General features: G+C 41.9%; 2 protein-coding genes across 2 annotated transcripts in view; one reads left to right on the top strand and one right to left on the bottom strand.

Moving 5' to 3' along the window:
- Positions 1-939: 939 nt before the first annotated feature.
- On the top strand, positions 940-3,589 carry LOC128833850 (cytochrome c oxidase assembly factor 6 homolog). The gene is made up of 3 exons (XM_054022060.1): positions 940-1,201; positions 1,974-2,125; positions 2,944-3,589. The coding sequence occupies exons 1-3, from the start codon at positions 1,069-1,071 to the stop codon at positions 3,037-3,039; spliced, it is 381 nt and encodes a 126-aa protein (XP_053878035.1). The 5' UTR covers positions 940-1,068; the 3' UTR covers positions 3,040-3,589.
- Positions 3,590-4,757: 1,168 nt separating this feature from the next.
- TARBP1 (TAR (HIV-1) RNA binding protein 1) overlaps positions 4,758-24,513 on the bottom strand; it is a 99,235-nt gene continuing 79,479 nt past the window's right edge. The window contains exons 25-30 of the mRNA XM_054022059.1: positions 20,725-20,806; positions 17,530-17,701; positions 17,041-17,232; positions 14,222-14,346; positions 6,840-6,976; positions 4,758-5,161 (exon numbers count right to left, since the gene is read on the bottom strand). Of these exons, the coding sequence (XP_053878034.1) occupies positions 4,996-5,161; positions 6,840-6,976; positions 14,222-14,346; positions 17,041-17,232; positions 17,530-17,701; positions 20,725-20,806 (874 nt within the window). The 3' untranslated portion in view covers positions 4,758-4,995. The remainder of the gene's footprint in view (positions 5,162-6,839; positions 6,977-14,221; positions 14,347-17,040; positions 17,233-17,529; positions 17,702-20,724; positions 20,807-24,513) is intronic.

The following is a 24,513-nucleotide window of genomic DNA, read 5'->3' as shown; positions in this document are numbered from 1 at the left end:
GTCAGCACTGCCTTCAGAGCTGAGTTCTTGGCCAGCAGCTGCCACCCTCCGGCCACCCAGCTCTGAAGGGAGTGCAGAAGTAAGGGCAGCAATACTGTGATCCTCCTATAATAGCCTTTTGATCCTCCCCGTGACCCTCTTTTGGGTTGGGACCCCTACAGTTACAATAGCATGAAATTTAAGATTTAAATATCTGAAACCATGAAATTCAAGATTTTAAAAATGCTATGACTGTGAAATTTACCAGGATGGACTGTGAATTTGGTAGGGCCCTAGTTATTGGTCTGCCTCCACACTTCAAAGCAGAGGAGAACACCCCTCCAGTTTGGACATGAGAAACACTGGTCGCAGCTTTGTCATTCTAGCTCCCTACAGCTTCTCGGTATGGCTTGAGAAACAGGTTGCTACAGTAAAAATACATTGTAATATCTGTGGTCCTATCAATCACGTGTCCACAGACCCCCGACTTATCCTCGACATGCCCATGCTTGGCTGCGTCCTGAATCCCGCGCTCGTCCCGCTACCCAGCACCGTTGACTGTGATAAGACCAAAGATCAGCCTCGGCCCACGAAGCTGCGACATTTGCCTGGCTCAGCATTGGCAGGATCAGGTGTTACGCGGGGAGAGAGTCGATCACGAGTAACAAAGCCACAGTCAGGATTCACACTTCAGCCCAGTCGGGTACAACCTCCCCTCACAGCCCAAGCCCCTCCCCCCTCGCCTGGGGCTGCAGCCCGAGGGCAGGACTCGGCTGTGCACCACCGGGGCTTTGCCTGACTCCCAGCACCCGGCCTGACCACTGGGGGCGCAGATGGGAGCTGGGGAGCCCCCCGCAGCCCTAACCTGGATCAGGCTCCACCCCCTCGCCTAAGAACCAGGGTATTTGTGCCTGGGCCAGATAGGTCCCGCTCCAGCCCCGCCCCGGGCCCAGCAGCCTGAGGGGCGCCCCGCCCCGCCCCGCCCCCTTGGGAGTTCAGCGTCCCCTGCCTAACGCTGCGACCCGGGAGCGAGAGTAACAGCAAAAGGTGGCACTACTAGGCCCGGGAGCGTCTCCTAGCAACGCGGAAATGGCAGCCCCCGCAGCATTGCGCATGCGCACAAAATCCCGGTCCCATGTGTTGTCTTTGCTACCGTCACGTCCGGCTCTTTGGATCTGTATCCGGTCTGGGGTCACAGCCTCAGCTGTGCAGCTGCCGGAGGGTGAGTGGGGCAGGTGCCTGGGGACAGACGCCAGAATCCCGCCTTCCGGCTCTGCCGGCGGAGACGGGGCCGGCCCCGAACCCGTGTGCAGTGGGGTTAATGCACCTTGTGGGCCGGGGGAGACGCTCCCTGCGCCGCGGGCACACGGGGGTTTCCCTGCTGCTCTCCCACGGGGGTGGTGGTTTCGCTCTGCAGGCGCTTAGTTTTCACCGCCCGATCAGCGTTTCTATGAGCTTGGGGCCTGGGGAAATAGCTTCAGATTCTTGTTATTAAACTGTAACAGGGGCCAGGAAAGGGGGAGCCTTAGTGCAGCTTTGTCCTATCACTACACTGATTTAAAGTGTAGTTTAGTGTTTGCTCTTTTAAAGGGAGCATATACCCAGATTTGTAATTTGCGTTGCTACTTTGTTAAGTGCGGACCCTTTCTGGTTCCTGTAAGTGGAAGCCGGCTGATGTGAAGCATCTTTCCTCTTTCTAAAATTAAATGTTGGTGACTATAACTTCTTGTAGGGTTAAGCTTCTCAGACGTACAGCAGCTGCCTATCAGCAATATGATTCATTTTATTTAGTTCTCCACCGTTTACTGTGGCACAAGATCAAGTGGCACACTCAAGGTTATTGAAGTCATTACAAATAAAGTCTCACATCTTGCCACTTCTTGGACCTTTTTCACTAACCAGTGCAGTATTTGTGTGTGAATAAACTTGAGGCAATAGGCAGATCACTGTTTAAAGGGGACAAGACATTTACAATTTTTTTTTTTTTTTGCCAGTAATAAAAATGTCAGCGCCATCAATGGAGGAAAGGAAGGCTTGCTGGGGAGCCAGGGATGAATACTGGAGATGCTTAGATGAAAATATGGAAGATGCATCTAGCTGTCAGAAGCTTAGATGTTCTTTTGAATCTAGGTGTCCACAGCAATGGGTGAGTGCTAGTAGCTTTTCACCAGTCATAAGATGCAACCTGACTGTTGTATCAAAAATGAATTTCTTCTGCACATAAATTAGTTCAGATAAGCATTCTCAAGTAATACTGCAATCTGCATTATTCATAATACCTTACAGTAATTGTTTTTCATTTAACAGACACTGCTTCCCTTTAATTTTTCCAGTTATGTAACTATCCAGAATATTTGTACATTGGCATAAACACATGTAAACAATGCCCTACAAATAGTTAACTTCTGCTGCACAGTGAGCAAAGCATTACTATTGTAGATCCTCTTAAAGATTGGGTATTTGTTTCATGGAGTGGTATATTGAAAAAAACAAAGTGTGTATTAAATCCAGAAGACTGCCTAGTCAGATAACTGGTGAAGTAGATTTCACCCTATCTAAGTTATGTTGAGATACCACTGGCAAGGTATTTGGGAAACGTCCTGTCAACTCCCAGAAACAGGGAAATTAATGGATACTATTTCATAAGTGAAAACCTTGACTTCAAGGGGAGAATGCTCATGTAATAGTGGCAGGGCTTGCAATTGCATGGCACTTGAGACCAATGTATTCCTATGTGCTACATCCCATTTTTTCCTGTTTCAACGACTGAGTTCACATTCTAAACCATTAACATACACCACTTTTCAGTATCAACTTGGTCAAGTGTGTATGTTTAAATAATGATCAAAGACTGTTCTTTTCGCAATCCTGTTAGATGATGTGTGAATAAGAACTTTTCACGTTGGAGTCCCATACTACACCAGTTTGCTTTGATGAACATAAAGTGATCTCTCTTTAAAACAGGTAAAATACTTTGACAAAAGAAGAGACTTTTTAAAATACAAAGAACAGCTTCAAGCAGGAGAATATCAGCCTCCTGGGACTACTGAAAAGTCATAGCTACGCATCAACTTATTGAAACACAATCAATGAAAGAATAATAATATGGAAGAGAAGTACTGAAATATGACAAGAACTCCGAGTTAAAACTAACTGTATTGTATCTCTAGAAATTCATGCTGCTTTCCTTGTTGCAATGTCTCGCTTTTATGCGAGAACAGTAATTAAACGAAAAAGACAGTGACTGTAAGTGTATGTATCAAAGAAATATGGTATATAACTTTTCCTATACCTGATTTTTTTTATCATGTAACTAGGATGAAAAGCAGTGTTTCCCAGAAATTAATGCACTGAATTATAAATTTATATTTTAGGGAGAATATTAAACTGTTTTCAAACTTGACAAGTTTTTCTATGCATGAACTAACTTTTCTAAAAAGCTCCTGCATCTTCCCTCCTTCTCTATGAGGATAATGTGTCAGTGTAAGTGAGCAGGTATACTCCATGCTAATTCTTTGAACATTTTGTGAATCAAATTAATTTCAGCTGTCTTACTGTATGGCAAGATTTTAGATAAAGATCCAGAGGTATAAATAACCACTGCATCTCATTTCTTATGTAGCTGGTCTTCATTTATGTATTTTCATAAACATCTGCACAATTATAGTTGAGATTTGTAGGTGAACAGTTTCTCTAGTATGTCACCAACTTTTTTTTTTTTTTAATTTGGAGATATATCTATTATAGAACTGGAAGGGACCTTGAAAGACCATTGAGTCCAGTCCCCTGCCTTCACTAGCAGGACCAAGTACTGTCCCTGACAGTGTGTGTCCTCCCCCTCCCATCATCCCTAAATGGCCCCCTCAAGGATTGAGCTCACAACCCTGGGTTTAGCAGGCCAATGCTCAAACCACTGAGCTATCCCTCCCCCCTGTATTTGTGAAAAATACAATGCTACAGGTATGATTTCTTATATCCCTGTTTGTATAATTTGGTGGCAATGATATAACCAACTCCTGTATTATTCACAATGGATTTGCTTCAGTAAAGGTTTGTTTTACGTGAGATAGTCCTTAGGCAAAATAGCAGCTGCTTTAATAACGGCATTTTCCAAATTGTCAGTGAAAAAGGCTTAAAAAAACATTGTGTATTAGGACAGGGCCCTACACCTGAATAATTCACCTGGCTAAATTACCAAGCATAGAGTTTACTGGGATCAGCAAACACTGTTTAGGTGTTTAAAACCTGTGTTTTAAAAATGCTCACTAACATACACATGATTTATCCCATACTCCTAAACCACTTCCCCATTTCCTGATGTAAAAGACCCTAACTGGTCCTCTGCCAAAACTTCCAGCTTCACTTCTAAAAATGTTATCACTTCAAAATCTGCAGTACAGTGAAAATTTAGGGAGAGAGTAAAAAACTGAATTTAATATGAAAATGACCATCACGAAGGAATAATATAATAGATATTTCATACTTAATGTCAGTTTTTAACTTCACCTAAGACAGCTGCTGTACCCAGATGCTGCAGAAAACAAAGTACCTTACCACAGCCTACACAAGAGTGTTAGTAGTGAGTATGGGTGATAAAATTAAAACCATTTGAACCTCAGCTACAGCTATTGTGACCAGAATGACTGCTATAGTAAAAACCCTAGATTTTGAAGTACACTGTATGAAACAGTTAAATGTCAGTGAGTTGCGTGTTCGAGGGGAGAAGTCTGTTAACTCTGATTGTTTCCACTGCAATACGAGATCCACACATACGTAAGCACTATACAAATAAGACTATTTATTACCAATAAAACAGTTGTATACAATCAGATAATACACGTTAAGGCATTTAAAAACAATTTTTGTACTACATAATACCGTTGTATGACATGCAAAATTTAAAAACATCGTCATTCACCCTGAGTCTGTAATTATTCCATGTGTTTAAAAACATATTTTACAGCACCATAAAAAGCCATCCAGCTGCATTACAAATAAGGCACAAGACTCCTGCAGTTATTTCAGTTGTTTTTGCTTGATCAGTTGTTGCCTTGTATACTCCCAAATCAGCAGTGCTCCACTTACATGAACATTCAGTGATCGAATGATACCCTGCTGAGGAATTTCCACACAAACATCCAGATGTTGAATCAGGTTTGCTGGGATTCCCTCATGTTCATTTCTAATAAGGAGGAAATTAAAAAGATGTAAATCTTTTACCCAGAAAAGAAGAAATATCACTTCATGCTGTCTCCAATATGCACCTGTCTGGAGAAACCGAAGTATCCCACAACAGAAAAAACAAGAAATGAGCTACAGTAGCAAACACCACTCACACCACTAGTTGCTGCCAGCTCCACCCATCATGGAATAAGTTTCTTATCCATGCAGCTGATGCTTACTTCTTCATACATATAACTGATGAGCACAAAAAAAGAAAACCTAAAAATTCCATAGCATTGTAATCGGAAACTTACAAAATGCTAAAACTAGCGTCTTGCTTCAGAAGCAAATGTTACAGAAACACTGAAGACAATGGAAACTAGACAGTGTAGTAGTTTAGTCCACTATCTTTTTGCTTTAAGAAAAACTCAGATTGGTTCATTTTGGTTGTGACTTAACCAAAGTATAATATGGTCTTATCCGAATAGAGGTTTTCCACATCTCAAACATGAGACTGATATACAAGGATCCTAGATTAATCTTTTTGCCACAGGAAAACAAGGAATTTGCATTTTTACAGAGAATCTTCAGTTTTTACATTTTGTGAAAATAGTTAATATGTTTTTATTTTAACTAAATTTTATTGACAGTACCAGTATCACTTATTCAGTGCGCGCAACCTCCCCGCTCTTGTGGTTGATTTTTGAATGTGCTTTAAATTTACATAGCTAAACATACTCCAATAAACTGCTTCTGGCATATAGAGGTTACTCAATGGCCTATGGGAGTTCGTGTTTTAATGCATCTCAAATTTCACTTCAGCCTCCAGATGTAATTAAAGTTATGAAAAGATGCCAAAAACTTTAAAAATCACCCCTAAAGATCGAGTCACTGAGTTTGGCAAGGACAAACTTCACATTGATGGTAAGATTTCTGTGTTTCCAGGGCTGGGCCAGCTAAGGGATAACCAATCACTAAATACCCGTGACTATCTTAAATATTCCCACACTGGTCCATAGGTATCCAGGTCTGCTATTTCTAGTGACAGCACCTCAGAAAGCACTGCTTACACAGACTGTACCCCCTTCTGAATGAGGTCACTGAAAATAACATCACATAGTTATGCTGAAGATAAAATGGGTAAACTAAAGTGTGCAACATAACTGGAAAACAAAGTGTGGAAAAGGAGGGTGAGTGAAAGAGAGGCTGTCACATTACAAAAGAGACTCAGGGCATTTATTCTGTCACGTGAGAGACTTATTACTGGGTTTAACTTTAGCTCATTGGCAAGGCAACGTCTATGAAGCTCTACATTAACACTGTATTCAGCTCATGAGAGATGAGAGCACTCTCTTTGCAGAAATTCCTGTGGCTGAGCAAATGAATTAGCATTATTGGGCTCTACAGTCCTATCCAGAAGCCCTAGCCAAGGAATAATGCCATGGTGTGATGCTTTGTGGTGAACCACAGAGACCAGAGTTATAAAGCCCTCTTTAAAGACAAAGATATTTGATCCATGGGGTTCTATATTTTAAATCTTTTATACCAAGTGGAAGAGAAATACTGTTATATACCGTCTTTTTTTTCCTTCCACCAACATTGCTTGATTTTCAAATCATTAAACTGCTGCTCACGAGGAAGGGTGGCTTGATGGACCACAGTATGGAAACTACAGATACAGGTTATTTGTAACTTACCCCAGCAATAACAAGGATTTCTCTGGAAAGCAGTATTCAGTCAAGTCAGAACTTTTAGCAGTTTGCTCCACACCTATGATAGTGTAGCCTTCAGTTTTCTTCTGCTGTAAATAATTAACAAGCTGAGATGGTTTCACCTGCATGTTAAGAATGGGGGGAAATGTATAAATATTTAAATATTTTGTATATAAAAATATATTACCGCAAAAAACTTTTACACATTTCTAAAGTTGAGAATAGAACATTCTACAGAAGAAAAAATAACAATTAAAATTTTAAACTAATTTTAAGATTTTTTTTCAGACTGGTAATTGGTAATAATACAGAAATATGCTAGGGCTCTGGGCTTCACAGATATTCGTATAACGCAGATCGTAAGTTTTACTGAATCCATACATGATTATATCATATGGGAGTGTTACTGCAGATCAAGTGCTGGACGTCTGGTGTTGCCCCAGCTTATGTTTACAAGGCCTCATTATAAAATCCCTTTTTAGGAGGAAGTCAGTAAAAGAATGGGACTGTTGCTAGATAATCCCCTGGTATAGCTGACCGAGAACCTGCTAGAAAAACAGCACCCACTGGGACTATACAAGTATCCACTCACAGCAACAAATGCTCAGGAGCTGAGGTGACAAGAGGCAGTGAGTCCCACATCTGCCTCATTTCTTATTGCCAACAGCCAAGTCCTTTTGAAGATGGACGTGTAGTGTGAATAGCAGGACAGCTCTACCAAAATAGGAATGCGATCTGGAAGCCTCTACTAAAGAACAGTGTCTTGAAATTGCGTGGACCAAGTATCAGAGGGGTAGCCATGTTAGTCTGTATCCACAAAAACGAGGAGTCCGGTGGTACCTTAAAGACTAACAGATTTATTTGGGCATAAGCTTTCGTGGTTTTTTTCACTCACAAAAGCATATGCCCAAATAAATCAGTTAGTCTTTAAGGTGCCACTGGACTCCTCGTCGTTTGTGTGGACCAAGTACCACATAGCTGTGCTGCAGATTTGGCTACTGGTACATTCTTCAAACAAAGGCAGCAGAAGCTGTCTGAGCAGTAGTGGAATGAGCTCTAATATGGCTAGGTGGATCTAGTCTACCTTTAGTATGTCCTTATACAGGTGAACGCCCATTTTGATAATCAATGGGAGGTTACTGCCTGACCCTTAATCCTATCAGCAAAGATCACAAACTGGCTAGGTGTGTTCCTGAAAGTTGTTGTCTTGTTAAAGTAGTAAGTATGACAATGCCCTTAATACATCAAGCATATGAAGTTTAACTTCCCAGGGGATTGAGTGAGGCTTGGGAAGCAAACTTGGTGATGAATAAATTGCTTCATATGGAATTCCAAAACCACTTTGGGCAGGAACTTGGGATGAGGCCTCAGAGTAAGCCTGTCCTTATGAAACTGTGTATATATGGGGAAGCCCCCCACGAAAGACTGCATCTCCCCTACTCAAGCTGATGTAATGACTACTAAAAAGGCAGTCTTCAATGATTGACGGTATACAAGGTTCAAAGTGGGGAGCGATCAACCTTGTTAATACTATATTGAGATCCCAAGAGGAAGGTCCAAGGGCGGGCTCCTGAATTGGGTGAAAAAGCATGAATGAAGTCCTTAAGGAATATAGCCAGTGTTGGGTGAGAAAATACAGTGTGGCCTGACATGCAGATTTTAGCTAGATAGATCTTTATGGAGCTAACAGAAAGCCCCAGAATAGAGATATTATTGCTAGGTAGATCCATATGGGGCTGACAAAAAGCCCAGAATGTTTCTGATAGTAAATAGTTCTGTATTGTTGAAATGGGTGTCCAGTGAAATGAAATGGGTGCTCAGATGTCCAAACAGAAAACCACCACTTGGTTTTATAAGTAATTCTAGCTGAGGCTTTTCTGCTTTGGAGCAGAATGTACTGACCTTCAGGAGAACACCTTATGGTGTACATCAGCCAGCCAGCATCCAGGCTGTCAAACATAAGGAGATTGGGTCTAGGGGTGGATCTAGCCTCCCGGGATGTTTTGTGTGACCATGTCAGACTCAGCAGGTAAGAGATCAGGGGCTGCATTGAATAGTTCATCAGATCCGAATACCAGAACTGCTTGGCCCATCATGATAATCAGTCCAGCATCTTGACTCATTTTCCTCAGGACCCTCTGTCTCACAGGAACCAGAGGCAAAGCATATATCAGTCCCTGTGTACAGACGGTAAGAAAAGCATCCTGGATTGGAGCCTTCTCTGGAGCAGAACACTTGGGATTTCTTGTTCTGGTCTGTGGCAAATATGCTATTGATTGGTATCCCCCCTTGCAAAAGATGCTCTGCAGCACCGGGTCCTTAACTGACCACACATGGTTGTCTGTGAACTGCTTGCTGAGGTGATCTACTAGTAAGTTCTGTCTGAATGTCTGCAAGGGCTAGTGATATGAACCAGTGACAAATATGCAGCAAGTCAACAGCCAAATGGCCTGACAGAGCAGAGATGACCTGGCGCCACCCTGTCTGTTGACATAAAGCATAGCTGTATCAGGCCTACAGACAGGTCTATTGGTGCAAAATAGGCCACAGGTACCGAAAACAACAGTACTGACATGCCGGCTACCAAGAGTGCCAAAGAGGTGTGTCAGAAAAAAGGCAGTCAGTGGATTTAGCCAGTACAAGTAATTTTTTTCATGGCTGTAATAAGGCGCCAAAGGGACCCATCTTAGACTACTGGCTGCCCATAGACTAGTCATAAGCTTTGCAGCCAAACATGTCAATTCTTGGGTCTCAGTCTAAAGGTCCTGGAGGGGGGAGATCTACATGTGTAGGCTCATCTCTGGAGTGATGCTCCTTCCTAAACCTGCTTAAAGAAGTCAACACATGGACTGAAGTTGGCAACTGGGACCTCAGACATCTCAGCCCTGGAGCTCAAGGTGGAATCCTGGCTCGCGGGGACACTAGCCAGAAGGGACTGGAGGGAAGACTAGGCCTTAGCTACATTCTCCTCCATGCCCAAGGAAGGTGTCAGAGCATTTCAGAAGTAGTAACTTTAGTCGGGCATCTCTAGACTTCTAAATCCAACTGGAAAAAGAGTGTCCACCATTGAGGGACACAGAAGCAGCACAGGAGGGGCATGCCTTAACCCTAAGGAGTTAGCTTCCATCATAAAGAGCTTGACTCTAGCCCTGCCTACTGAGGAGGGCCCCAGGCTCACTGGCAGGTGTCCCTGGTCACGCTAGTGTGTGCAAGCAGCTTGCACGCTCCCAGACAGGAGTCCCTTCCATGCAGAGGTCTACATCTTGCACACACTAGCCTGACCAGGGACAGCTCGAGTTGCCAGGTGTCCGGTTTCTGACCGGCACACCTGGTCGAAAAGGGACCCTGGTGGCTCCAGTCAGCAGTGAAAAGTCCAGTTGGGGATCTGGCAGGCTCGCTACATGGCTCTGCGTGGCTCCCTGGAAGTGGCAACATGTCCCTTGGCTCCTAGGCGAGGACACAGCCAGGGGGCTCCATGTGCTGCCCCCGCCCCGAGCACCAGCTCTGCAGCTCCCATTGGCTGGGAACCACAGCCAATGGGAGCTTCTGGGGCAATGCCTGTGGGCGGAGAAAGCACACAGAGCTGCCTGACTGTGCCTCTGCCTAGGAACATGTTGCTGCTTCCGGGGAGCCCCTCATGGTAAGTGTTGCCCAGAGCCTGCACCCCTCACCCACTCGTGCACCTCAACCCCCTGCCCTAGCCCTGAGCAACCTCCTGCACCCAAACTCCCTTCCAGAGCCTGCAGCCCTCACCCCCTCCTGAGCTCCCTCCCACACCCAAACTCCCTCTCAGAGCCCACACCCCAACTCCCTACCCCAGTCCTGATCCGCCTCCTGCACCCAAACTCCCTCCGAGAGCCTGCACTCCAACCCCCTGCTCCAGCCCAGAGCTCCCTCCCCCACCTTGGAGCCCACACCTCCAGTGGGAGCCATCACCCCCTCTCGCACCCCAACCTCAGCCCAGAGCCATCTCCCACACTCCGAACCCCTCGGCTCCACCCCGCAGCCTGAAGTCCCCTCCTGCACCCCAAACCCCTCATCCCTGGCCCACCCCAGAGCCCGCACCCCAATCCCCCGCCCAGAGCACCCTCCTCTACCCTGAACCCCTCATTTCTGGCTCCACCCCGGTTTTGTGCAATTAGGAAGTTGGCAACCCTAGGGACAGCTGCCAGTGAGCCTGGGGCCCGCCCGGTGGGCATGGCTGGGGACCGTACAGCCACACTGGAGAATCTGTCTGGGTTGGGCGCTGGCTCCTGCGAATGGCAGCCCGACATCCTGCTGCTTTTGCCGCTACGATTTCTGGTATAACACTACAGCTCCACAGATATCCGCTATATCTGCGGATATAAACTTTGTATCCATGCAGGGCTTTACAGATGAGATTTAAGGGACAGGGACAGTCTGGGAAACTAAAATCAGGCAATTGCACAGAAAGTGCCTAAAATTAACTATTTATAATGTATTAACTATAACAAGTTAACAGGAGATTTTTCATTAAAACCAATAAAGGTACTTTTGACACAGAGTGAAGGCCTTTTTTCTCACAACTAGTCACAGAAAGAAAGGAACTGAGGTGGCTGGGCACCACAAGACGACCAAACAAAATATAAAGCTTTAGATTTATTCCCTCATGAACTTGTCTATATACGAAAAAATCCTTTTTGCATATAACAAAATAGGAAATTATTAGTATTTACCCTAGAATCCTTTTCTGGAACTCTGGTGATTAGCTGATGTTTACATGGGCTTTCTTTCCACTGTGTATGCTTGTGTGGTATCTCTGACTGGGACCTTGGAATACAATATTTCTTTTTTTTCCTTCTTTCTCTCTTTATAATCTCAACTTGTCAGATACATATCAGAAACCAAGTCTCACAGGCAGTGTAAAATGTATCATTACTATAGTGTTCTGTACAGGCTGGGTGTGGAAAATGTTGTTTAAATGCAGGTCTGTTATCATGTAATTGAAGCAGAGTACTGTATGGCTTTATAATTTATTCTGAAAACAAAACTATTTTAAAGGATTGACAATATTGTGAAAATACAGAGAATTTTACTCTTACATCAGAAATAAAGTTTTCCAGAGATTAATTGTAAGTAGACTCAGAGTACTATGAAAATATACAAAGCTGACTCTGAAAATGGATATATCTATTAGGGCTGTCAAGCGATTAAAAAAATTAATTACGATTAATTGCTCTGTTAACAATAATAGAATACCATTTATTTAAATATTTTGAATGTTTTCTACATTTTCAAATATATTGATTTCAATTACAACACAGAATAGAAAGTGTACCGTGCTCAGTGTTATATTTATTTTTGATTTCAAGTATTTGCACTTTAAAAAAAACACACCAAAATATAGTATTTTTCAATTCACCTGATACAAGTAGTGTAGTGCAATCTCTTTATCATGAAAGTTGAACTTACAAATGTAGAATTATGTAAAACAAAAACTTCATTCAAAAAATAAAACCATGTAAAATGTACAGTCTGCAAATCCCCTCAGTCCTACTTCTTATTCAGCCAATCACTCAGACAGACAAGTTTGTTTACATTTACAGGAAATAATGCTGCCCACTTCTTGTTTACAATGTCACCTGAAAGTGAGAACAGGTGTTCTCGTGGCACTGTTGTAGCTGGCGTTGCAAGATATTTACGTGCCAGATGCACTAAAGATTCATACGTCCCTTCATGCTTCAACCACCATTCCAGGGGACATGCGTCCATGCTGATGACGAGTTCTGCTTGATAACAATCCAAAGCAGTGCAGACTGACACATGTTCATTTTTATTATCTGAGTGAGATGCCACCAGCAGAAGATTGATTTTTTTGGTGGTTCGGGTTCTGTAGTTTCTGCATCAGAGTGTTGCTCTTTTAAGACTTCTGAAAGCATCTCCACACCCTGTCCTGATCAGATTTTGGAAGGCACTTCGGATTCTTAAACCTTGGGTCAAATGCTGTATCTTTAGAAATCTCACATTGGGTACCTCTTTGCATTTTGTCAAATCTGCAGTGAAAGTGTTCTTAAAATGAACATGTGCTGGGTCATCATCCAAGCCTGCTATAACATGAAATATATGGCAGAATGTGGGTAAAACAGAGCAGGGGACATACAATTCTCCCCCAAGGAGTTCAGTCACAAACTTAATTAACACATTATTTTTTTAAACAAGCATCATCAGCATGGAAGGATGTTCTCTGGAATGGTGGCCAAAACATGAAGGGGCATATGAATGTTTAGCATATCTGGCATGTAAATACCTTGCAATGCCAGCTACAAAAGTGCCATGCAAATGCCTGTTCTCACTTTCTGGTGACATTGTAAACAAGAAGCGGGCAGCATTATCTCCTGTAAATGTAAACAAACTTGTTTGTCTTAGCGATTGGCTGAACAAGAAGTAGGACTGAGTGGACTTGTAGGCTCTGAAGTTTTACAATGTTTTGTTTGAGTGCAGTTATGTAACAAAAAAATCTGCATTTGTAAGGTGCACTTTCACGACAAAGAGATTGCACTACAGTACTTGTATGAGGTGAACTGAAAAATACTATTTCTTTTGTTTATCATTTTTACAATGCAAATATTTGAAATAAAAAATATACACTTTGATTTCAATTACAACACAGAATACAATATATATGAAAATGTAGAAAAACATGCAAAATATTTAATACATTTCAAGTGATATTCTATTGTTTAACAATGCTTTCAAACTGCGATTAATTTTTTAAATTGTGATTGATTTTTTGAGTTCATCGTGTGAGTTAACTGCGATTAACTGACAGCCCTAATATCTATATAAAAGACTACAACCAGAGGCTTGCATATAGTGCTAAGTGTTAGACCTACAGTCTGAAGCAAGATGCCCTGATTTTGATAAACTATAGAAAAGGCTCTGAAATCTACTTTGTAAATTAGTTTCAGGCAAACTGTGTGATTAATTATTCTCATCATCAAATAAATGGGCTAAACAAGATGAGAATAACAACATTTAAATGAATCATTTAAGTTTTACAAAAGAATTTTAAATTTCAACGTACAACCATCAGCTGTAAAATACTAGAGTCAGAGTATGTTATAAAACAAGAGGCAACTAATACAATCAGTTTCATTAACACAAAAAACAATCAACAAACCAACCTTTTAAAAACTGCTACAAGGGTTTTCAAAAGCAGCAAGCTAATGCAAAAATACCTTGATACTAGCATAAAAAAGAAGCGTACTTATGCCAAATGGGTAAAGCAGTTAATTTTCAGGAGAGGGAAAAAAGTGAGACCCTTGACTTAGAGGGCATCAGTTTGAATGAATTTATATGTACAGTGCTCCTTTTAAGTAAGCACCTAAAATACTTTTTCCACTCACCTCGACAAGAGGAAGCCACTGTTCCGCGGAAACACTGAGATGTTGAAATTGCTTATCATTTATATAATGAAGACTGCCAACAACTAAAGCAGATGCCCCAAATATTTCACTTGTACGACACAAACCTACAAATAAGCACAAGATTTAAAATATAAAGAATACTTTAAACAACAAAACTAAGGTATTAAAGCACATGAAAAAGAGAAGACAATCTGAAAACAAATAATCTCCAGCAATATAAACATTTATTTCTCTAGTCCTGCTGTAGATGGTTTGGCAGTGATGATGAGAAGTGTGCTTGAGGAGTAACTTTCTCCTCAACTTCAGCCTTCAGTTCCTCCCTTGCCTGTTCAGGAGCTTCAGAAGCCCTCCAGGCTGCAGCTCAATGGTGTTTCCTCGGTTGCTGGTAGGTCACACTAGAGCAGTGGTTCTCAAACTTTTGTACTGGTGACCCCTTTCACATAGCAAGCCACTGAGTGCGACCCCTCCTTATAAACTAAAAACACTTTTTTATACATTTAACAACATTATAAATGCTGGAGACAATGCGGGGTTTAGGGTGAAGGCTGACAGCTCACAACCCCCCATATAATAACCTTGTGACCCTCTGAGGGGTCCCGACCCCCAGCTTGAGAACCACTGCACTAGAGGTAAGGGAGAACTGTTGTCTTTGAACCTGCTAAGGATTACAGTATGGCCACTGTGATGGGAAGGCGCTGGTGGTTGGTGCACAGCTGACCAAACCAGGAAGGCTGTGGACCAGGGGGATGATATGCCTGAGGTCCATCGTAAAACTGGGTCCCATATGGCAGGTGAGAAGAGTGATGGGAAACCATGTCCTCTTGCTCACTTTCTGAGTGCAACAATGAAAAGGGTGATGCATGGTAAGTCAAGGGTGGTCAAGGGCTCTCGCTGAACTCAGTACTGGGTCCCCGGTAATGAGCAGAGGCGAGTCGGGTGCATCAGACACCAAAAGATCTGTTGCGCACTGGAAGTCTGGCGGTCCAGAGGGCATCGGTCCCCGCAGTGGTTGTCGGTGCCAAGAGGCTTGTATAGATGGGGTCAGAGATGTGGACCTGATTGCAAGATCTGTTGGTGCCAGGCGTACCACAGGCAGTACTGATGTTGACGTCTGTACTGACGGAGCCTTCCCCAGGTCGGATCTTCTATATTTTTCATGCCCCTGTGGTACCAGTGCTTTTTTGCCGGGGACCATTGGGTCACTGGATGGAGCAACTCGACTTGCTCCATTGGCACAATATTGTGCATGCTCTGGGTACCAGATTGACACAACTCTGGTGCCATTGGTACTGGATTTGGGCTTCAGTTGCTGATACAAACCACAATTCTGTGGAATGTAGTTCTCTCCCGGGCAATGAACACACTGCGAGTGTCCATCAGTCACCAGGCTAGACTCCTTGCAATTGAGGCACTTTTTGAAGCCTGGGATGCAGGGCATACCTTTGTCTAGGGGGGGTAGTCTCCCCACCCGTCCCCACAGCCCCCCGACAAGGGGTTGGCAGAAGACAAAGTCCTTTTTTTTTCCTTTCTTTTTTTAAGGCGATGGCCAAAATAAAATCTAAACGAAGTAAAGAAAGAAAAAGGGCTTCAATGGAAGCTAAAAATTGGCAATTCTAAAAGAGTTAATGATCTGCGGATGGACAACTATAGCTCTGTCATTAGCCAGAGGCAGTTGAGAAGGAATTGAGGAGGGTTCCCCCGCGTATGACTTTTAAAAAAATTTAAATCAGATTTTTTTAAAATTTAAATTATTTTCAAAAGAGATATTTATTTAAACAAATTACATTTGAAATTATGACAACCTATGTAAAGGCCAAAACTTAGTATAATCTACTAAAATCATCTAAATTAAATACAAAAAATAATATTCAAGTACTCCGTGTTTACTGTCAAAATTTTAAAGAAAGTCAAACTCCTGAACTGGTGGTAGACTAAGGCTAAGCACCTGGAACTAAACTTTGTCGAAGTGCTAAATCAGTTTTCGATAGCAGTAGTTCCTTTTGCAGATGCAGAGTGAATATTTTCTTCATTTCAATTTATTCAACTAGTTCAGTTCAATGACTAGTTCATTCAAAGTTGAGAAATGGCCTGAGAATTGAAAAAGCAGGAAAGCTTATTTTCCTCTTCCAATCTATGAATAAAAACTAGATGTAAAAGGATGTGATTACGAGTTCTAAACTCCTGAATGACATGAAGGCCAGAAACCATCAGTTCAATTCACTAATTACAGATAATATTTACTTTGTTTAATAAATCAGTTGGTTTTAAAGGCAAAACATGTTTTGCTAAACATACTTTTATTTCTTATGTATCCAGCACATTTAGGATTGTTTTTATTAGTTAAATAAAACTATTTGAAAACACTGTTTTAATAATTTTTTTAAATTTAATTCCAATTTCCAATCCAAATTCAGTTTAATACAAATCACAAGTAAAAAATTAATCTAAACAATAAGAAATGTGTCATTTTTTCACCATTCTAACAATAACAAAAAGTAAAGATTAAGAATCTGAATAAATATATGTTGAGCTATATAACTTCTTAAATAATGACTATCCAGTATATTTTCCTGGCTAGCAAAACAAACAAACAAAAAGGTACTAAATTATACCAACCAATAAGAACCAACCTTTCTTTAGGAAGATAAATAAAAAGTACAAATGCAAATAAACTTTAAATTGATTATTTAAATCAATATTTCCTGCTTACTGATTTAAATCATGAATAAAATCAGCTATCACAAAAAGTCAATACACCCTGCTCAAATAAAGTATTAAAAATATGCATTGAACCTTACCTCCTAAATTGGTGGGTTTATCAATAAGTGAGGCCACTACAATCAACCTACTGTTGGATTTACCAAGTTTAGCTGCCCGGTCCTGAAATACCAGTTCCAGGTCTAAATCAGGACTACTGTTTTTCCAAGGGATGATCTTTTTCTGAACATCTGTCCATTCTGTTTGGTTATCCATTTCAACTAAATCTGAACCTAAGAAAAAAAGTGTTAGGTTTAATTATTTAGATGTGGAAAATACTGACATGATAATGAAACGGTTTGGGAACCCCTGTTTACTAGGACATCAAAGTTATACCTTTCTGAAACTCTAAGGGTCACATATGATCATCAATCTCTATACATGATGCTAATAGCACAGCATAACTATATGCTCTACTGCAGGTTTTTTAACAATTATGTTTAGCAGAGCAAGTACTGACCAAATATATTGCTACTACCAAACCCAAATAATTTATCTTAGATCAAAACATATATGAATTTATATTTTACCCATATCTTGCTGAGACCAGTCACTTGGTTTTAGATTAAGAAGTTCAGTTCGAGAATGCAACCAATGAAATGCTGCAGGCAAAGAAATGTCAGTATATCTGGTAAATTTACAGAGTGGGATCCATTCATCTTCAACAAGTTCTGAAAGGCGTGGAAGGGTGTAAAATATTGTCTGCAATGTAACACAGAACTTTTAGGATAATCTCAGAAAAAAATAAACTTCAAAGAGATACTAAACTAACTTCAGCATTATTTTATATTACAAATATTTTATCTATCATAAGCTATAACTTACTGATCAATACATCTCTGAATACTCATCACCTGGTGCAATACAGTAACATATATTTAACATTATGGACATTTTCCAGTTTTAAAGATAAAACCCATAAAATCCTACCAAAGCAACAATCTAAGAAAAGGTCTTTACAAATATTATGCTGGAAAATGCCTCAAATGTACAACTTTTCTAATGTTAAAAATTGCTTGTTTAAGGGGCTAGCAGCAAAGGAACTCAGACACACACTGGAAGCTTATACCTCAGAACATAGAGTTTTGAAGGGCAATAATTTTTTAATCCCTATATTTCAACAAAATTAAAAAAAAACAATAAAAGATGTTAACTCCTAAAAATAAACCACAATTAACTTAAATACAAAACATGGGGGTGGAAAGGGGAGGGGAAATCAGGAAAAAATAGAAAACCACAAATTGAAAATCCAGACCTTCTTTCAATTTCAATGGTTAGTTTTATTTAATCAGTGGAATGTTATGCCACCCTCATATGTTGGTACAGTCACTAAACTTCACAATAGTTTGGAACTAAAAAATGTGTAAGTCTGAAAAGAAAAACAATCCTTTTGTGATGTTTCACTCATTCTTTATGAAAATATGCTTATGATATGAATATGACATAACTGAAATGTACTTTATACAAGATGGCGCTTGTAAGATATCATTGGAAAGGTTATAATTTATTGAATGTAATTATCCAATTTGTATGCCTGTATCATTTCTGTATCTGAAGTTAGAAATATTAACTATGTATCTGTATTTCAACTATGCTACTTTGGGTGACACCCACTGCTAACACTTCAGGTACAACAATGGAAATGCCAGACAGGGCTGATGACCCATCAGCCAGGACAATGGACAGTGAAAAGGCTTGGCCTTCCTGCAGACGCTCCATACTGCCACTGACTCATGGATGCTGTGATACTACAGAGTCAGGTGGTCTTGTCACCTGATACTAAACATTGCCTGGGACTTCTTGTAACTTTCCACTGGAAGGGAAGGGGGGTCAAGTTTGGGAAACAAAGGATTCCCGCCTTATGTAAATCCTATTTAAGGGCGGGGAGGAAGGCAAGCACACCTCCACTCCATGGCCTGTCTGCCCAAGAAGAAAGACTGCGAAAGCCTCCTGAAAGAGGGTGGGGGGGGGGAAATGAGTCCAGATTGAGACGGGTCCAGTCTGAAAAGGAATATAACTGGAATTCTGAATCACAGAAACTTTGCAGCCTGCCTAAAATAACATTTAGGGTGAGAATTTACATTTTGTGACCTGTTTCTTAAGTATATTAAGCTTAGCTTGCATATTTTGCTTTATTTGGTCAGTAATCTGCTTTGTTCTGTCTGTTATCACATATATTCACTTAAAATTCACCTTTTGTAGTTAATAAAGTTACTTCTTGTTTATAGTATAACCCAGTTTATGTAATTTCTAACGGGGGCAGGGGGGCAAGAAGTTGTGCATAACTCCCTCCACATTGAGGGAGGGGGCAAATTTCATAAAACCTTTGGGTTTGTACCCCTTAAAGGGAGTGGGCACCAGGGTGTTGGGGCAAGCACCTAAGGCTGAATCTTTCCAGAGTGGACTTCTGCCTCTCTGTGCAGCTGGGTGTGGCGCTTCCTGTGTGCTTGACTGGAAAAGGCTTGTGAGCCTAGCCCAGCAAAGCCAAGTAAAGGGAATCCAGGCTGGCAGAACAGGCTGACTCAGTGGCACCCCAGCACATCAGGTGATACCCCAAAGGGCCCAAACCCATCACACCTTTCTTTTGAGAAATTTGGGAAAATTTAGTCTACAGGAAAACTAAGGCGATGATCTTAGGTGAATCTCCCTGAAAGAAATGAGCAGATACAATTTGGACTCTAAAGAAGCAAGAAATGTAATTCATTCACTGACTTCCTGTTACTGTTTTAGAGCAACAGATTAAATCACTCTAGCTAGGATTGCATAGAAATGTATTGAGCCATAACAAAAAAATATTAAGATATTTAGAAAACTAATTGATCACCAATAGCATGGATGGATTGACTATGTAAACTATTATTTTATTAACTGAGATGCTCAAGTATAGAAGACACTCCAAATTCATACTCTTATGTAATACATCTGAAAACAGGTAGTTTTCCCTCAATCAACAGCAAGCAAATTTCAAATTTCTGAGAGGATGTTCTGTTTTTGTCAAGATAGCTGTGCATTCTTCCTCATTCTTGCCTCTTTTCTGCTTTAGACACCCTACTCCTGTTTTTCATCTTCACCTTTATTTTGCCTTATTTTCTCTTCCCCTTTTGTTAATCACTCAGCTTTGAGTTATTCTGAGCCACAGTGATGAAGCTGAGCTGAAGGAGGAACTGATGAGTCTGACTTAAATGCATCTTTGTCTTTAACTGACAGAAAGTGAGTACTTTTAGCTAAGCCACTCCAAAAAGCAGTTTAACAGCACATCATAGAACAAGTGCAAGAGTGAGCGGGATAAAATTCTGAAGGTGGGTCATATAAAAAAAACGTTGTGGCGGCCCATGTGTGTCTTATTGGCTGCAACTGAGCTACTGCAAACAATTGATCGAGCAACAAATACAAATATGACTAGAAAGGAGTTCACTTGTCTGCTTCCTCCAGATTAACCAACAACAATTATAATACACTCCTACATTCTTGGGTTTTCTATGTCATTGATTTAGTTTTCTAGCCATGATGGCTATAAAAAAATAATTTAAAAAATAATTTGAGTCCAAATATATTTGTTTTAGTCTAAGATGCACTAAAACGTTATGAAGTTATTTTTCATGAAATCCAAAAATCAGTTACAACTGATCATTACTCATCATGCAGTAGAACAATGTCCAAATTACAAATACAGTAGCAAAGCAGTGAAAAATCATTGACTATTATATACAGTATTTTGTACTTGCCTCTAGACTGTAATCCTTCAGGGGATGAAATGTTGCAAAAAAGAAATGATCCTGGATTCGTTGCCAATTCTTTCTAGCATTCCTATGCATTGCAAAAATACAGTAAGATATATGCCAAAATTCTACATGTTGACTTATTACAGTCTGACAGTAAAGAAGTCCAGTCTAAATGCATATATTATATATTGTGTTAATAGAAAAGAGACTATTTTAAATATATATTAACCACTCATATTTATGAGACTCATTTATGAATACAATGAACTGGAAATAAATTCACTTTGTGTTTCCAGGAACTGGGAAGGAACATATTTATATGAATTATGGTAACTAAGATAAGTATGTTTGATAGGGAAAGGTATCATACCCTCTCTTAGAGAAGGGGAACAAAAGTTATCCCAGGAACTCAGAATAAGAGGACTTATGAATGGTGACAATAGAGATGAATGAAAAATTAAACAAACTAAACTGCTTAAGACCCCAAACCAGTAATAGGAGGAGTGTTCATGTCGATCTAATTACAAATAAATACTCTGCAAAAATAGCAGATAATCAATTTCTCTATTATTTCAACCTTCTCTTTCTCTTGCCATGGTTAGTGAAATTACGAACACCTAAAACAGTGCAGGGAGTTGCATTCAACATTTTATTTCTTTGGGTTTCAGTGATACCACAAATATTTGCAGGAGGATCCTAATTTAAGAACATAAGAACAGTTGTACTGGGTCAGACCAAAGGTCCATCTAGCCCAGTATCCTGTCTACCGACAGTGGCCAATGCCAGGTGCCCCAGAGGGAGTGAACCTAACAGGTAATGATCAAGTGATCTCTCTCCTGCCATCCATCTCCACCCTCTGACAAACAGAGGCTAGGGATACCATTCCTTACCCATCCTGGCTAATAGCCATTAATGGACTTAACCTCCATGAATTTATCCAGTTCTCTTTTAAACGCTGTTATAGTCCTAGCCTTCACAACCTCCTCAGGTAAGGAGTTCCACAAGTTGACTGTGCGCTGTGTGAAGAAGAACTTCCTTTTATTTGTTTTAAACCTGCTGCCCATTAATTTCATTTGGTGATCCCTAGTTCTTGTATTATGGGAATAAGTAAATAACTTTTCCTTATCTACTTTCTCCACATCACTCATGATTTTATATACCTCTATCATCTCCCCCCTTAGTCTCCTCTTTTCCAAGCTGAAAAGTCCTAGTCTCTTTAATCTCTCCTCATATGGGACCCGTTCTAAACCCCTAATCATTTTAGTTGCCCTTCTCTGAATTTTTTCTAGTGCCAGTATATCTTTTTTTTTCCTCAAGTCTTGGCAGATAAAAAGACCCAAGTCTGCACACATTTGATTAGATGTGGAATAGAGAGATAAATGAACAGAAGCAGTATTAGTAACTGTAGTGAGCCGGTGTGGCACCCCTCCGTCTCCGATAGGGCCGAGCTTCCTCCAACCCCAGCGTGGGCGGAGCCACCGGGTCCGGGGCCCGCGCCTCCGAGGTCACGGCCCCGACCCGGAAGTATAAAAGCCCGCCAGCAGAGCTCAGCGAGGCCCAGACCGCCAGAGAGAGCAGACGTCCCGGGCCGAGCTCCCGCTTGGGAGACAGCCGCAGGCCACGAGCCGCCTGCTAACCCCCCGCGCCGGTCAAGCCTACCTCTCGCCAGGTACCCCGAGGAGGACTGGCCCAGCCTGTCCCGGGCCCGCTACCCCGAGGAGGAGCCAAGCCTGCCCCGTGCCAGCTACCCTGGGGGAGAGTTGCCGGACTGGCCCCCAAGCCCTGCACCAGAGGAGCCGATGCTGCTGGACTGGCCCGAACCCGGCATCGCCAACGAGGTAGGCCCCGAGGGGGAACATGGAAGTAGCCCGGGGGTAGCTGACCCCGGTCAGGCTGCAGAGGCCGGTGAGCCAATGTCAGTGTGTTTCAGTCAGGATACCCCACTGACCAGCAGCGGCAGTAACCGCTGCTAGGGCCCCGGGCTGGAACGCAGTGGAGTGGGTGGGCCTGCGTTCCCCCCTGCCACCCCGCTCACGGGTGGCAGGCTTCCTCCTCACCCGACGCTCAGGTGTAGAACCCTGGGCTTACCCCAACTGCTTGCCTGCTCAGCCCCTGCGCCAGAGGGCCTGAGTTGTGACTGTTTGTGTCCCGCTCTGACCTAGGGCCTGGGCTCCTTAACTGCTTGTTTGCTCAGCCCCTGCATCCAAGGGCCTGAGCTGGGACTGTTTGTGCCGCACCCTGACCCAGGGCCCGGGCCTGCTTAAGCCGCTGATTAGCGCCCAGCCCCTGCGTAAAGGGACCTGAGCTTTAACTGTCTGCGCTATAGTGAGCCGGTGTAGCACCCCTCCGTCTCGGAGAGTAGAGCCCCGGCGCGACCCTACTACAGTAACATGTCAACATGTTCGCTGTAGGTTTTGTGATGTGATCCTACACCCAGGAAGGAATTTGTAGTGCTCACTAAACATTACTCTTTGAACATGGATCTCCTATGTGAATGATCCTTTAAGCCAAGTACAGGTGAACCTCGATTTTATGAGCACCAATCTTATGAATGGCCATTTATACGAACCATTTTTCCTCCATAGAAAAAAACAAAAGGTCACATAATGAGAGAAATGTTGATGAAAAATAAGTCAACATCCACTCACATTCCAATGCCTTCAATGCACTGAAAATCACTTTGCAGTGGTTTGATCGCCAAGAAGGCGGCTATGCAGTACACCATCCTGCAATTTATACACCATACGGACTGTAATTTTGAGATGTTCAATGTTAGGAACTTTTGAATTTTACAAACTCATCAATCTACAATTAATTCATAAAATAGGGGTTCTACTGTAACTCCACATGCAGGGGACACACAAGTACTGGCATTTCTTTATATATAGCCAAGAAATGCAAATCTTTTGGGAATCAATCTGTTAGATCAGGGGTCGGCAACGTTTGGCACGCAGCTTGCCAGGGCAAGCACCCTGGCAGGCTGGGCCAGTTTATTTACCTGCTGATGCAGCAGTTTCGGCCGATCGTGACCCTCACTCGCCCCGGTTCGCCGTCCCGGGCCAATGGGGGTGGTGAGAAGCGGCACGGGATGTGCTGGCCGCGGCTTCCTGCCGCCCCCATTGGCCCGGGATGGCAAACCGCGGCGAGTGGGGGCCGTGATCGGCTGAACCTGCCGCGTCAGCAGGTAAATAAACTGGCCCGGCCCGCCAGGGTGCTTACCCTGGCAAGCCGCGTGCCAAACGTTGCCAACCCGTGTGTTAGATTAAACGTTTAAACACCTGTATTTGTAAACATGTTATATTGACAAACTAGCCCCAATTCACAATGCACAGAACAAATAAACATTTACTGTAATTTATTAGCTAATAAGCTTTGTTTTTCAATCTGGGAGGCAAGATGAGAAAATTCAGGACAGACTACAAAAAGTTATAAGCCCTATTCCCCAAGCCACTAAAGCTCATCTCCATTACACTGCCGATAGTCTGAATAACAGTCTGCTCACATTCTCAGACAGGCACAATAGTTATCGGATGAATGCATAACTTTCTACCGAGGATTCAAATTAAATGAAACCTTTTAATTCTGAAGCACAGAGAAGGGAGGAAGTTTTCTATAATTTCATTTTATCTGCTGATGACATCTTTAAATTCCATTTCTAAGTGTTCTACTTAAATAGATGAAACACATGAAAATCACAAAGATTATCAAGTGCTACTTGACAAGATTAGACAAGTGGTTTAAGAAGGTCCTCAGACACTACAAATGATTCCAGCAAAGATAGATGGAAGAGCT

This window comes from Malaclemys terrapin, chromosome 3 (assembly GCF_027887155.1).
Source record: "Malaclemys terrapin pileata isolate rMalTer1 chromosome 3, rMalTer1.hap1, whole genome shotgun sequence".
Lineage (NCBI taxonomy): Eukaryota > Metazoa > Chordata > Testudines > Emydidae > Malaclemys > Malaclemys terrapin.
This window is presented reverse-complemented; position numbering and strand designations above follow the sequence as displayed.